The sequence below is a fragment of the Orcinus orca genome, chromosome 15, assembly GCF_937001465.1.
Source record: "Orcinus orca chromosome 15, mOrcOrc1.1, whole genome shotgun sequence".
NCBI classification, from domain to species: domain Eukaryota; kingdom Metazoa; phylum Chordata; class Mammalia; order Artiodactyla; family Delphinidae; genus Orcinus; species Orcinus orca.
The window spans coordinates 69,678,554-69,692,744 of record NC_064573.1 but is presented as its reverse complement, the minus strand read 5'-3'; the positions used below and the strand labels follow the sequence as shown (position 1 = coordinate 69,692,744).

The 14,191-nt window shown below is 47.6% G+C and overlaps 1 protein-coding gene across 6 annotated transcripts in view; it reads right to left on the bottom strand.

Annotated features, from left to right (window-relative positions):
* HPS4 (HPS4 biogenesis of lysosomal organelles complex 3 subunit 2) overlaps positions 1–14,191 on the bottom strand; it is a 28,673-nt gene that overhangs the window by 12,914 nt on the left and 1,568 nt on the right. For all 6 annotated transcript variants that reach the window (XR_007471643.1, XR_007471644.1, XM_049697815.1 and 3 more), the window contains 7 exons: positions 13,625–14,145; positions 11,210–11,300; positions 9,016–9,159; positions 4,273–4,380; positions 3,701–3,817; positions 2,156–2,250; positions 1,506–1,578 (listed from right to left, as the gene is read on the bottom strand). Coding sequence is in view for 4 of the 6 variants with exons in the window: in XM_049697815.1 (XP_049553772.1) it covers positions 1,506–1,578; positions 2,156–2,250; positions 3,701–3,817; positions 4,273–4,380; positions 9,016–9,159; positions 11,210–11,300; positions 13,625–13,665 (669 nt within the window). In the remaining 2 variants the exon portion in view is untranslated. The remainder of the gene's footprint in view (positions 1–1,505; positions 1,579–2,155; positions 2,251–3,700; positions 3,818–4,272; positions 4,381–9,015; positions 9,160–11,209; positions 11,301–13,624; positions 14,146–14,191) is intronic.

Sequence of the window (14,191 nt, the reverse complement as noted above, 5' to 3'; positions counted from 1 at the left end):
CCCTGGCCTAGAGCTCACACAGATCCCATTATAACAAAAGTGTGAAGGGCCTGTGACCCTCACAAGGGAAGGATTCAACCTAAACCAGATGTGAGGTCAGATCTCTTGTTCTGATTTACAATCAAGGTGGGAAACCCAGGAATCTCCTCAAAAGAGCTTTCCAGCCATCTCCACCTCAAGGTTCCAAAAGGACCCACCAAAACAAAACAAAAACTGCTCTTCTCACCAAAATGACTTTCACTCCTAAGAAGTGTTGTGGCTTTCTTTTTTTCTTTACATAAACTAACTCTAGACAAAAATTCTTTTCCAAAATATCACATATAATTCCCTCACCCGCAAGCTAATCCTGTTAACATTGGGCACATTTTCCTTTAAGTCTATGCATTTTTTTAATACTCTGAGGCCACATTACGTAAAACTTTTTTTTCTGCTTGAAAGAGTGACACACAATTTCTGTCATTAAAGCATCTTTGGCCATTTTCAACGGCTGACCAAAATTTTATGAAGTTTACAGTGGTGCAGGAGAATCCATCGTTTCCGAAAATAGTGAATATTTTCGGCTTTGCGGCCATACAGTCTCTGTCCAACTGCTCAACCTGCAGATGTGGCTCAAAAGCAGGCCAAGAAAATTCCGTCAGTAGGCGACTGGCCCACAGCCCATGGTCTGCCAGCTCTACCGTAGACACTTAAGTTATATCTGGTTTTTCACTTTCGTAAATCCTGTTGCGATAAATTTTGAGTATAAACCTTCTTCAGCAGTCAGATGACTTCCTTAGTATCGATTCGTAGTGCTGAGCAATGAGGAAAAAGGAAAGGGCATCCTCAAGCCTCTCATTGTCAAAGAGTTTACCAGGAAGGCTGTCCTGACGACCCCTGCATCACGGTGGGAAGGAGCCGGCTAGAGCCACACACGTGTTTTAAATGTCTACTGATTTAATAAGTGTAAGAAGCTAGCCTGATGACACATGTAAAACCAGAGTCTGGCACAGGAGGAATCAACTAGTAAAACAAAAGAAAAAAGAACTCAAAGGAAATATGCCAGATGCCAGCAGTGATTTTCTCTGTGCAGTCCAGTTGTGGGCAGTTTTATTTCCCATGAGCACATATGACTTTTCCTTCATTATAAAAACAGTTAAGTAAATATAAGAAGGAAGTATTTTTAAAGTTTCTGTTGTCCTAAGCCATCTTTTACAGTCTCTCTCTCTCTCTGAAAAATCCAACATCTCTTTGACATAAAGCCCATCCTTGAGGGAAGTCAAATTCTCATAGCTCCACTTGGATCGAAGAAAAAGCAACCAAGTCTACCACGCAGAAGACAACATTTTCTTTCGGCTTTGCCAGTGACCTCACTCGAAGGAAACCACACGGATGGACCTGGGGTCCTGAGAAGGACAAGGCAGCGGCAGCTGCCCCCGTCTCTCTAGCACTGGGGCTCAGCCTTGCCCGGTATAAAGACAGACTCGCCACATGAAGCATCCCAGCCAGCGGGGTGGGCTTAGCGATACCTGGTCCCGACGTGCAGCTCGATGAAGCAGAACCTTGGCTGTGACAGAGGGTGGGAGCTGGGTGCTAACGATCCTGGGGGGTCAGACACAGGAACAAGGACACCATGAGAAGAAACACACTCAGGACTCTGAATTGGAAACATTCCTGACACCCTGTGGTGGCGAGGATCTCGGGGACACAGCTGGTGGGAGTTTCAACTGGGAGAGCCCCCGTGGAGGGCTCTTGGGTGCTCAAGCTCACTAAGAGGCCCTCCAGCTGTGTGAAGAGCTGCAGTGAGACCTCAGAGGCCAACTGGAGACGGACCTAGCCAAGAGGCTGCAGGAGCCTGAGCTGAAGCTATGGCCAGCACACCAGGGCCCTGGGCAGCAGGGGAAGGTGCTGTGGGCCTCCTCCATGCCCTATCTGAGAATTTCACGGATCTCTTCAAAGCTGCCTTTTATATTCCCAACTCTTTTCTGGACACAACAGTTTGCAATTTCCCAGCTCTGCCCAAAGACAGTCAGGGACCCTATATCAAATCTAAACTACCTGCTAGTTGCCCAACAAGACCACCTGGAACTGGCCACACAAAGAGCTCCCCGCCCCCGATCGGGGTGGTCAGTTCTGCAGCATGGGCAGGGCTGGAGGGGCAGGACCCGGCATTACTCACAGCCCCTTATAGAGGATGCAGCCGGCTAGAACGTGGGGCGAGCGCTGGCAGGTCTGCAGAACGAGGGCCGCCTTCAGCAACAGCAGGGGCTCCACCTGTGCCGGGCAAGAAGCAAGCCACGAGGTCAACACGCTCACCGTCGGCGAAGGAGGGGCAGGAAGGGGGCTCTGGAGAGCAGATGGGCAGCTCAGAGCCCAAGCCTGGAGGCAGAGTGTGCCGCACAGTGACAGCTATGTCACGCCTCTGACACCCAGAACGGCTGCCACCACAAACGCCAAATTCTGGGGACAAGGAGGCCTCTCTGGAAGCTGGAAGGTAGAGCAGATATGGCGTATGGCTCTTCACAGGCGACAGTGCAGATGGCCAAGGAGACCCTGACGATCAACGCTGAGACCAGAAGGCAGCAGGAGAGGAGAACCTACCTCTCAAATTCAGGTCATGGTGTCGGTGAACCCACCCACCCGTCCTCCACCGTCGCCCTGAAGCCCAGGCACCCCTGTGACGCAGCTGGCTTGATGTCTGACCAGATCCCGTAACTCTGTTGCGTAACAGAAAATGATAACGTCATGGCCTTTCACTCAGGAGTATATGCCTCAGTCCACGGTCCTTGTAAAAAGTCCCGAAAAAGACCAGAAAACGATCTGAGCCTGGTCAAGAATGGCCAGCAATAACCAAAAGCCTCTTCCTGCTTCCTGCCGGGCAGCGGTTAGAACCCAGTGCCAAGGAGCCAAGCATGCAGTTCATTCTTTCACGCCCTCAAGACGCCCAGGCCCAGCCAGCCAGTCTGGAAAGCTCTGGGCCAACTCCAAGAAGCCCTCCAAACAGGAGCGGGAAACCCGTCCCTGTTTCTAGCAGCATCCCAGTGCCACGTCCCTGTTAAAGGGACACAGTCAACGACAGCAGCGAGAGCCAGCCCGCACACAGTGGAAGGCTCCCGTCCCCCGAGATGCTCAGGGCACGGGCCAGCGGTTCTCGAGGGGCAGTGCCTCGCACCTCCCTTTGGCTACCTGACTGTGAGGATGTGATGCTCAGCCAGCTCAAGGCCACTGAGCAAGGGCAGTGCAGGCGGCCGGGCCAGCCACGCAGGTGGCCTCCTGTCACCGCGTGCCAGCGGCAACAGCGACAGCACAGGGACAGAACACCTCCCAGCCCCACAGTCCCAGATGTGGCAACCCTGGTTTTAAAATGTCAGCCCTGGGCCTTTTTGGATGTCGAGAATAATTAAATCACATAATGGTACTATCGAGAAGGGGACCTTCAGATCACTGAGTTCAACACTCCTGGGCATTAGCAAAACAGTAACACCCTTTACTGAGTATCTGCTTCCTGTCATTTACGTACTGTCCCATTTCATCATCAGAACAGCTCTGGGAGGCAAGTCTTATGCTGTGGCCATTTTACGGGCCAAGCCTCGTGAGGGCTGCATGGAATCTGAGCACAGGTCTTAGCAACTACGCGCACTGAGATACACCTCATTCAAGGGGGAAAACGTGTCCAGAAGCCCTGTTCCTATCCATGCAACGAGCAGGGGGCTGAGCCTGTTACTTTCGTTCGGTCCAGGTTCCAGAGGGAGTTGAATATCTTATGCAGGTCACCGGTGTTTCTCAGGATCTGGTCAATGAAGGTGTCCCACTCCCTGCTCAGTTCTTCCCGAGAGCAGCTCTGAAACAGAACAGCTGGAGGTCAACACCCAAGATTCCAAGAGACACACTCTTCGGCAAGGACTCCAACCACCAACAAAATTGTTCCTGCACGAAAAACTGGCCAGAAGGGAGGGCCTGTTCTGAACTTCCCATCCAGGCGAGGCCTCACCTCATGCCCCTGATAACCTGCCCCCCACAGACCAGGGCCCCTCGGGGCGGGGAGTGGGGGAGGGCGTGACCAGGCCCTGCTCTTCCCAGCCGTCCTAGGAAGGAGGGAACAGGCAGAAACATTTGGGTGAACGGGACTCAGGCCACCGGGGAAGAAAGGCATCTGAGAGGGGCTCCAAGGGCCCATGACCTTGTCGCTGACACGATGTGTTTCTGTCAAGTGTACCAGACCCCTGGGTGAACACTGTGTTCTGCCGATATCGATTTTGCTAAGGAAGTTCCACTTAAGACTCCTCAACACCATACCTTGTAGGCCAGAGAAACAGGCCCGTTGTAAAAATTAAAGAAGCCGATGAGCTGATCCAGAAGCTGCTTGCAGCTGACGTCAGGGAGCTCAACAGCACAGCCCAGCACCTGTAAAGGAGGACAGGCATCTTCCTTTTCTCTGAGGCCAAGCTCAGAATCCTGGCATCCAGGGCTCACTAAAGCTGGACTCCACTGGCCCATCAAAATCCATCTTCTGCTGTGTGACCCCACACCCTCCACCAGCCTCGCTGGTCTCCACAGGAAACAAATACTTTTTGTACCTACTCATGTTGCCCAAGCTGAAATCCCCCCGCCTCCCATTCTTGTTCATTTGCCTGGGACTCCCCCCTGCCTTCCCCCCGACCCCGTGCCCCCCCCGCCAGATGCCAGCCCCCGCAGGATGCCTGTTTTCATCACTCCAGACAATGCCGACCTGTTTCCTGATCCCTTGTATTGTTAGCACTGTTATTTGGACACTGGATGTTTCATTTGGGTTTCACAGCAAACACTGGACCCAGACCGTTTCATGAATGGCCATCCCGTCTCTCCAGCTGGATGGAGTACTTCCAGAACAGGGACCGACTGCATCATCGCGCCAGCCACAAAAGATAAACACTTGCTCAGTTAGGAAATAATCTGGGCCTATGTTTAAAGAGCCTGAAAAACCTTCGTATTCTTTGACTCAGTAATTCTTCCTGTAGGAGTCTTTCCTAAGGGACTCATCAGAAACTTAAACAAAGCAACCCTGAAATAAAACAAATAAACAAACAAACAAAAATGCTCTCTGAATGTAAGCCCCACCGATGCAAGGATCTGCATTTTGTTCACTGATGTAATCCAAGTGACAACAGTCTGGCACCCAGTAGGTGCTTATGTCTCCCCTAATTAATCTATAGAGGGAATGAAATCCTAATAATCCCACCAGCTTTTCTTTAGAAACTGACAAACTGATTCTACGACAGAAATACAAAGGACCTAAAATAACCAAAGCTGTCTTGGAGAAGAATAAGTTTGGAGGACTTCCACCATCTGATTTTAAGACTTATTATAAAGCTACAGACATCAAGACAGAGTAGTACTTGTATAGAATCTTCAGAAAGATCAATGGGAAAGAATAGTGAGCCCTGAAGTAGAGCCACACACTTAAATGGTCATTTGATCTTCAACAAAGGAGCCACAGGAATCTAAGAGGAAAAGGAAAGTTTTCAACAATGGTGCTGCATTAACTGGACACCCATATGGAGAAAAGGACCCTTGACCTCTGCTTCGCACCATACACAAAGCTATATCCAAGGTGGATTACAGACCTAAATTTAAAAGCTAAAACTGTGAAACTTACAAAACCAAAAATTGGAGAATGTCTTCTCCAATGGGGTAGGCAATGGTTTTAGACAGAATACAGAAAGCAATAACCATAAAAGATAACACTGATAAATTAGACTTCCTTAAAACTAGGGCTTCCCTGGCGGTGCAGTGGTTAAGAATCCGCCTGCCAATGCAGGGGACATAGGTTTGAGCCCTGGTCCAGGAAGATCCCACATGCCGCAGAGCAACTAAGCCCATGCACCACAACTACTGAGCCTGAGCTCTAGAGCCCACGAGCCACAACTACTGAGCCCACGTGCCACAACTACTGAGCCCACGTGCCACAACTACTGAAGCCCGCCCACCTGGAGCCCACGCTCCGCAACGAGAAGCCACCGCAGTGAGAAGCCCGCGCACCGCAATGAAGAGTAGCCCCCCGCTCACCGCAACTAGAGAAAGCCTGCATGCAGCGACAAAGACCCAACGCAGCCAAAAATAAATAAAATAAATTTATTTAAAAAAAAAAACTAAACTAAAAACTTCCCATCAAAAGACATTATTAAGAAAGTAGGCACACCACAAACTGGGAGAAGATATTTTTAAAATGTATATCTGACAAAGAACTGGTATCCAGGATGTATGAAGAAACCTACAACTCAAGAAAAAAAGAAAACCCAGTTTAAAAAATGGGCAAGAGCTTTGGACAAACACTTTGCGAAGGAAGATATACAAATGGCCATGAAGCACACGAAAAAGCCTTAATATCACTAGTCATTGGGGAAATGCAAATTGAAACCACAATGAGATACCACTTCACATCCAGCAAAATGGCTAAAATTAAACGAACTGACCACATTACTGCTGATGAAGATGTGGCAGTATCTGGAATTCTCATACACTGTTGGTGGGAATGTAAACTGGTACAACTGCTCTGGGCAAAAGTCTGGCAGTTTCTTGTAAAATCAACACACACCTACCCTATGACCCAGCAATTCCATGCCTAGATATTTACCTATGAGAAATGAAAACATATGTCCACAAAAAGACTTGTATAGGAATGTTTCTAGAGCCTTATTCCTTTTTTAAATTTTATTTTCTTGAAGTACTGTTGATTTACAATGTCGTATTAATTTCTGCTGTACAGCAAAGTGATTCAGTTATACATATATATACATTCTTTTTCAGATTCTTTTCTATTATGGTTTGTCATAGGATATTGAATATAGTTCCCTGTGCTATACAGTAGGACCTTGTTGTTTATCCATTCTCTGTATAATAGTTTGCACCTGTTAATCCCACACTCTCAATCCTTCCCTTCCTCTATCCCCCTCGGCATCTAAAAGTCTGTTCTCTATGTCTGTGAGTCTGTTTCTGTTCATTTGTGTCGTATTTTAGATTCCACATATGAGTGATATATGGTATTTGTCTTTCTCTTTCTGACTTACTTCACTTCCTGACTTACTTAACTTAGTATGATAATCTCTAGTTTGATCCATGTTGCTGCAGATGGCATTATTTCATTCTTTTATGGCTGAGTAGTATTCCATTGTACATATGTACCACACCTTCTTTATCCATTCATCTGTCGATGGGCATATAGGTTGTTTCCACGTCTTGGTTATTGTAAATAGTGCTGCTGTGAACACAGGGGTGCGTGTATCTTTTTGAATTAGAGTTTTGTCCAGATATATGCCCAGGAGTGGGATTGCTGGGTCATATGATAATTCTATTTTTAGTTTTTTAAGGAACCTCCATACTGTTCTCCATAGTGGCTGCACCAACTTACATTCCCACCAACAATGTAGGAGGGTTCCCTTTTCTCCACACCCTCTCCAGCACTTATTATTGGTAGACTTTTTAAAAAAAATTAATTTATTTATTTTTTGGCTGCGTTGGGTCTTCGTTGCTGCGTGTGGGCTTTCTCTAGTTGCGGCGAGCAGGGGCTACTCTTCCTTGCGGTGCATGGGCTCCTCATTGTGGTGGCTTCTCTTGTTGCGGAGCATGGTCTCTAGGCGCACAGGCTTCAGTAGTTGTGGCTCGTGGGCTCAGTAGCTGTGGCTCAAGGGCTCTAGAGCACAGGCTTCAGTAGTTGTGGCACATGGGCTCAGTAGCTGTGGCTCAAGGGCTCTAGAGCGCAGGCTCAGTAGTTGTGGTGCACAGGCTTAGTTGCTCTGTGGCATGTGGGATCTTCCCCGACCAGGGCTCGAACCTGTGTCCCCTGCATTGGCAGGCAGATTCTTAACCACTGCGCCACCAAAAAAGTCCCATTGTTGGTAGACTTTTTGATGATGGCCATTCTCACTGGTGTGAGGTAGTACCTCATTGTAGTTTTGATTTGTATTTCTCTAGAGCCTAATTCTTTTTTTAAAAAAATATTTATTTATTTACTTATTTATTTATTTGGCTGCACCAGGTCTTAGTTGCGGCGTGCGGGATCTTTGCTGTGGCGTGTGGGATCTAGTTCCTTGACCAGGGATTGACCCCGGACCCCCTGCTTTGGGAGCAGGGAGTCTTAACTGCTGGACAACCAGGGAAGTCCCTCTAGAGCCTTATTCTTAAGTGCCCCAAACTGGACACAGTTCATGTGTCCACAAAAAGGAGAATGAATAAGTAGACTGTGATACATTCAGACTATGGAATACTGCTCAGCAATAAATAGGAATGAACCGCCGGTACATGCAACAATGTGGATGAGTCCCACAAGTGTTAAAATAGAGGATAAAGGGATGAATATATAAATGTGTGATAAAGCAACTATAATGAAGTGTTCTGTAGAATCTAGGAGGTATGTGAGTAGTCACTGTAAAGTTCTCTCAACTGTTCAGTATGTTAGAAAATTTTCATAACAAAATGTTGGAAATAATACCTACGAAGGTGAAGATACTTCCTTACACTTAAGCATCCCATCCCCTCAGGAATAAATTTAAAATAAGAGGAGGCATGAGACAACAGTACTTTAGAGTCTATAGTACTACTAGCTGTAAATTGTTCTTTTTTTTTTCTTAATGGTTCTTTGAAACCTAACATATATGCACCAGTGTCTTCAAGTTTCTGGCTCCCTTCCCCAGTAAGCGTGGAGAGTATAGAGAGTAGAAACAAGAAAAGATGGAGATTAAAAACTCAATTTGCATCACAGAGCAAAGAGAATTTCCAGAGGGTGACCAAAAGAGAGGAGAAAGCAGGCGTGTGCAATGCAGGATGTGTTAGCAGTGTTTTGGAGAGAGCACTCAGTTCTGATGGGCACCTGCAGAAAGTGACACGAGAATCGCAGATGACCGGGGGTGGGGGGCAGCACACGCGGGGAGAGGAGGAGGTTCTAGGCTCAAGATCCATGGCAAGCATTATTTCTAAACCCTAGCATCGCAATACTTCTCACAAAGACAAAAGACTCTTGGTAGAGGCTACCCTGCAGGCACTGGTTCAGCCTGGTAAACTTACCCAAAGGTAATCGCCGTCAACCTTTATGGCGAACTTAAGTTTCCGCAGACGGACGATGGTGGGAGGAGAGCCGGAAATGTCAGAAATGCAGTGGACAACCCCGGCGATCTGTCCACAGAGCAGCTCCTGTTGGTCAAGCAGGGTCTAGGGAAAAGAGCCAATTCCAGACATTACGTTGAAGTTCCCGAACTCCTGTGTCATTCCTTAGAGCAGGGGTTGGCTAACTATAGCCTGGAGGCCAGATCGACTCTGCTGCCTGTTTTTATATAATCCGGGAACTAATGATGGTTTTTACATTTTTTTAAGGGTTGTCAAAGTAACAACAAAGAAGAATACATGATAGAGACCTTACACGGCTTGCAGAGACCAAAACATTCCCACGTTGGCCCTTTTGAGACAAAGTTTGCTGAACCCTGCCTGAATTGTCACAAAACACCCACAGTGAATGCATAAGAACTACGTTTTTGTTCCTAGGATTATAGGCCTGTGCATGGGTAGAAAGAGTAAGCCTTTATCCCCATTCAAATCCCCTGCAGAGTGGCCGGAGCAGCCTAGACTAATCCCCACTCTCCAAGTCAAGTGTGATCACATGAGTGAATACACAGGCCTCCTAATCGATCTTCACGTTAACTAAACTGTGGGGCAGACAGACATCATGTGATGCAACGGAAAACAGAGAACTCTTGACTAAAAGAGCTGAACTTGAACCGAATCAAGGCTCTAGATCTTACTACTAGTTTAAAGGAAATGCACTGGGTAGAAAGCATTAAATGATACCATCGTGAGGAAGTAATCAGCCCAATGCAGAGTGGGGGACGTGCTGACATTCTACTGCATAAGAGACCTGGTTTCTTTAATAATTCAGTGGCACAGGGGGAAAAAAGGATGGGGGGAGGGGGGAGGAGCGTTACATGATAAAAGGGACTTGAAACACAAAATAACCGAATGGGGTATGTGGACCTTGCTAGGATGCTGATTAGGAGAGGGAGGGAGGGAGGGAGGGAGAGAGAGGCAGGAGGAAGGAAGGAAGGACTAAGTAACATCTAAGATAATAAAGGCAAAATTTGAATATAGACTGTATCAGATGATATTATTGTTACTAATTATTGTAAATTTTACTGCATGGGATGTTAACAAAATACACCCTTTTCAGTTAGAGATGTTACTTGATACTGGTGAGATGACACCATGTCTAGGATTTGCTTCAAAATACTTCAGGAACGGACTTCCCTGGTGGCGCAGTGCTTAAGAATCCGCCTGCCAATGCAGGGGACATGGGTTTGAGCCCTGGTTTAGGAAGATCTCACACGCTGCGGAGCAACTAAGCCCGTGCGCCACAACTACTGAGCCTGTGCTCTAAAGCCTGCGAGCCACAACTACTGAGCCAGCCTGCCACAGCTACTGAAGCCCCCGCGCCTAGAGCCCGTGCTCTGCAACAAGAGAAGCCACTGCAATGAGCAGCCCGTGCACCGCAAAGAGTGGCCCCCACTCACCGCAACTAGAGAAAACCCACGCACAGCAACGAAGACCCAATGCAGCCAAAAATAAATAAATACGTTTATTTTAAAAAAATACTCCAGGAAAAAAAGAGTGGGGAGGAGTTAGGATAGCTCATATCACATTGGTCAAGTGTTGATTATTGTTGAAGCTGATGATGGGCACGTGAGGGCCGATGATTCTCTCCTCTTTACTTTGGTATATGTTTGGAGAAAAGTTTTTTTTTTTTTTTTTTTTTTTTGGTACGTGGGCCTCTCACTGTTGTGGCCTCTCCTGTTGCGGAGCACAGGCTCCGGACGCGCAGGCTCAGCGGCCATGGCTCATGGGCCCAGCCGCTCCACGGCATGTGGGATCTTCCCGGACCAGGGCACGAACCCGTGTCCCCTGCATCGGCAGGCGGACTCTCAACCACTGTGCCACCAGGGAAGCCCTGGAGAAAAGTTTTTAATCCAGCGGGGCAGACAGAAAATCATGACGGTAACAGAGAGCTAGGGAAGGCGGAAGTACTGGGCTGCCTGGGCACTTCAACACCAGAACAGCAACAAATAATACAACTAAGAATAAGAGAGTAGAAGTGGCGAATGCCTGGACTACGCAGAGAAAACTGTCCACATGTAACCCTCCCCAGACCTTTGGAAAAGTCACCACTTTGAGGCAGTGGGATCCCCACCAAACAAGAAAATGCTGTGCGGCTTACCTGAGGGGGAAAAAAGTAACAGATGCCAGCTCTGGTTGGATCTCCTTCTCCCTTCACCTTGGAACCATCATAAAGGAAAAAATAATTCCACCTGTCAAGAGAACAGAAGGGAGCTGTGTTTCCTTCCATCTGGTGAGCAGGGCCTTGTAAAACACAGCTTCCTTTTGCCCAGCCGGAGAGGGGCTCATGATTCGGCATTTAAAAAGCGCTCTGGTGGCCCCAGAGGAGAAGGGACCCAAGAGCTACAAAGAGATAAAACCTCATAAGTGCAGCCAAGTCAAACTAAAAATACGCCTCTATCCAGCCGTCAGACCATCTGCCCCAAAAGACAGAAGAGCAGCTAAGGAAAGACAGGGCACCCACAATGATGCCTCTTATTTGAGACACTGAACCTTAACTCTATAACCATGTGGTTTGGTCAACTGTCTTTTAAGGCTCTGATAATGAAGTAAGTTAGGGATGTCTTAGTTGTCTTCATAACTGCTGGGCACGAGGTCTCTGGAAATTGCCCTTCTACCAGGAATTCATTTAACACACATTTGCTGAGGGCCTGCGGTGTGCGCTGCATGTGCCAGCCTCGGGGGCCATCGCGAGGAAAGGGAAACAGGAAACATGCAGTTTGCCCGCAGGGCAGCGAGTCTATGACGGGAGAAGCGGGGACATCTGAGAGCTCAGAGAGGCATCACACCCCTCCTTTAACACAATCCCTCATCAAACTTCTGATTCCCTCCCTGCAGAGGAAGCTCTCTCCTCAATACCCATAACCCTCTGCTCCTCCCTAAAGACTCGGGGTCTCCTCTCTGGTGTAACTACAATTACTTCTTTAAGACCGCAAAGCAGACTACCCAGGCTGGACCTGGGTTTTAACCTCTCAGTCTCCGAAAGCACACCCATCAGGCCAGAGCAGTGACTACTCTGTCACCTGCACTCTTCTCCCCTGATCTGCGCCCTCCCCGGCTCCCACCTTATCTTCCTATGACAAGCACTAACTCTGTTTCTAGCACAATCCACTTTCCCGAGTTCTAGGTCCCAACGTGCAGCTGGCTGCAGGGCCCGGACAGATCAAAGAGCCTCAAAAAATGTTTCAAACCCAGCTTGGAAACCCCACTGCCAGGTGGTGAGCATACTGTAATGTATAGAAATAGCAAATCACTATGTTGGGCACAGTGTTATAGGTCAATTATACTTGAAACAAACTCATAGAAAAAGAGTTCAGATTTGCAGTCATCAGAGGCGGGAGGTGGGGGAAGGGGGATTGGATAAAGGTAGTCAGGGCTTCCCTGGTGGCGCAGTGGTTGAGAGTCCGCCTGCCGATGCAGGGGACACGGGTTTGTGCCCCGGTCCGGGAAGATCCCACATGCCGCGGAGCGGCTGGGCCCGTGAGCCATGGCTGCTGGGCCTGTGCGTCCGGAGCCTGTGTTCCGCAACGGGAGAGGCCACAGCAGTGAGAGGCCCGCGTACCGCACAAAAAAAAAAAAAAAAAAGTAGTTAAAAGGTACAATCTTCCAGTTACAAAATAAATAAGTACTAGGGATGTAATGTACAACATGATAAATGTAATTAACAATGCTGTATGTTATATATGAAAGTTTTTAAGAGTAAATCCTGAGTTCTCATTACAAGGAAAACATTTTTTTTTCCTTTTATATCTATATGAGATGATAGATGTTCACTAAACTTGTGGTGATCTTTTCATGATTATGTGTGTTACAGTGCTGTATGTCAACTATATGTCACTAAAACTGGAAGCTAGATAGATAGATGAATATTTGAATGAATGAATGAAACCCCACTGCTGGGCCCCATTCTACTGTTTCCTTATGTTCCCTGGGTGAAAGTGACCCCACTCTTACAGGCACACAAAAGAAAACCTGAGTGTCGTTTTGAACTGCACACATGTAATCAGTCATAAATCCTGCTCATTCTATTGAAACCATGCCTCTCACTTTCCTCTCCTTCATAAATGTTTGCTGAACCAAATTAAGACACGCTTAACCCATTTGCGGTTGAGAAGGGAACTGAGTTTCAGGCAGACATTGTGTAATACCCTTGAAGAGCCAGTCTGGCCAAACCTCTTCTCGTGGTGTAATTCTGTACCGCCACAGCTTCTTGTCTCTCAAAAGTGAAGACTTCAGTGCCCACGGTATTATGAAGGCCGGCTGCGGGATCCAGCCGTGGCTCTCTTTTCTACCTTCTACCAGCAATGCTGGATTCGTCAAACCCTGCAAGAGGCTCGTGTGGTTACAGTACATCAGCTTTGGAGAGAAATGGCCCTTGATTTGCTGCTCTGAGGAAAATGGTATTTTTTTTTTTTCTTAATAAAATCAAGACAGTCTGGCTGGGGACTCTCAGTTCACCCAAAACATCCATGCAGCAGCCTGCAGGAACTAAGCCCCTGCAGGCTCTGCTACTCACCAGGAGGCTGACTTGGTCTCTGTCGAGGTGGAGGTGGCCATTTACTCTTCGGTGGCCCTCATTCTCTTTATTTGGGTTTTCTTTTCCAGTCTGGCTTCTTTCTCCCCAGCAGTGACAGTTCCTCCGCTGAATCCGGATGTGGGACGTTTAGGTGTTTTCAGTCTCCAACAGTCACTTGTCTAGTTTTCATTCAGCATGAAAATGCTTCTTCCCTTCCTTCCAGGCCCTTCGGTCCCATCAATACCTCCAGCCTCTCAGAGCTCTGGGAAAAAAATCAATAAAGCAAGAGAATTCTACCAGAAAGTCAAATCCACCAATCTGGTTCCGTGAGCATCGTTTCCCTGGCCGTCTGCAGAACGACCCCTTCAAAGAACTACCCCTTTGCCAGGGAAGCCTGACAGGGCAGATGCATGCTGAAGGCGGTGCTCTGAAGCGATGTCTAGCTTGTCGGGTTCAAAGCCATTCTGAAGGTTTCTTTAAAAAGTTTTGAAGCTTTCCCTTCAAACATCAGTCCCTTGACCCTAAAATAAACACAAGGAATAGATTATTTCAGAATCCCATGAGTGA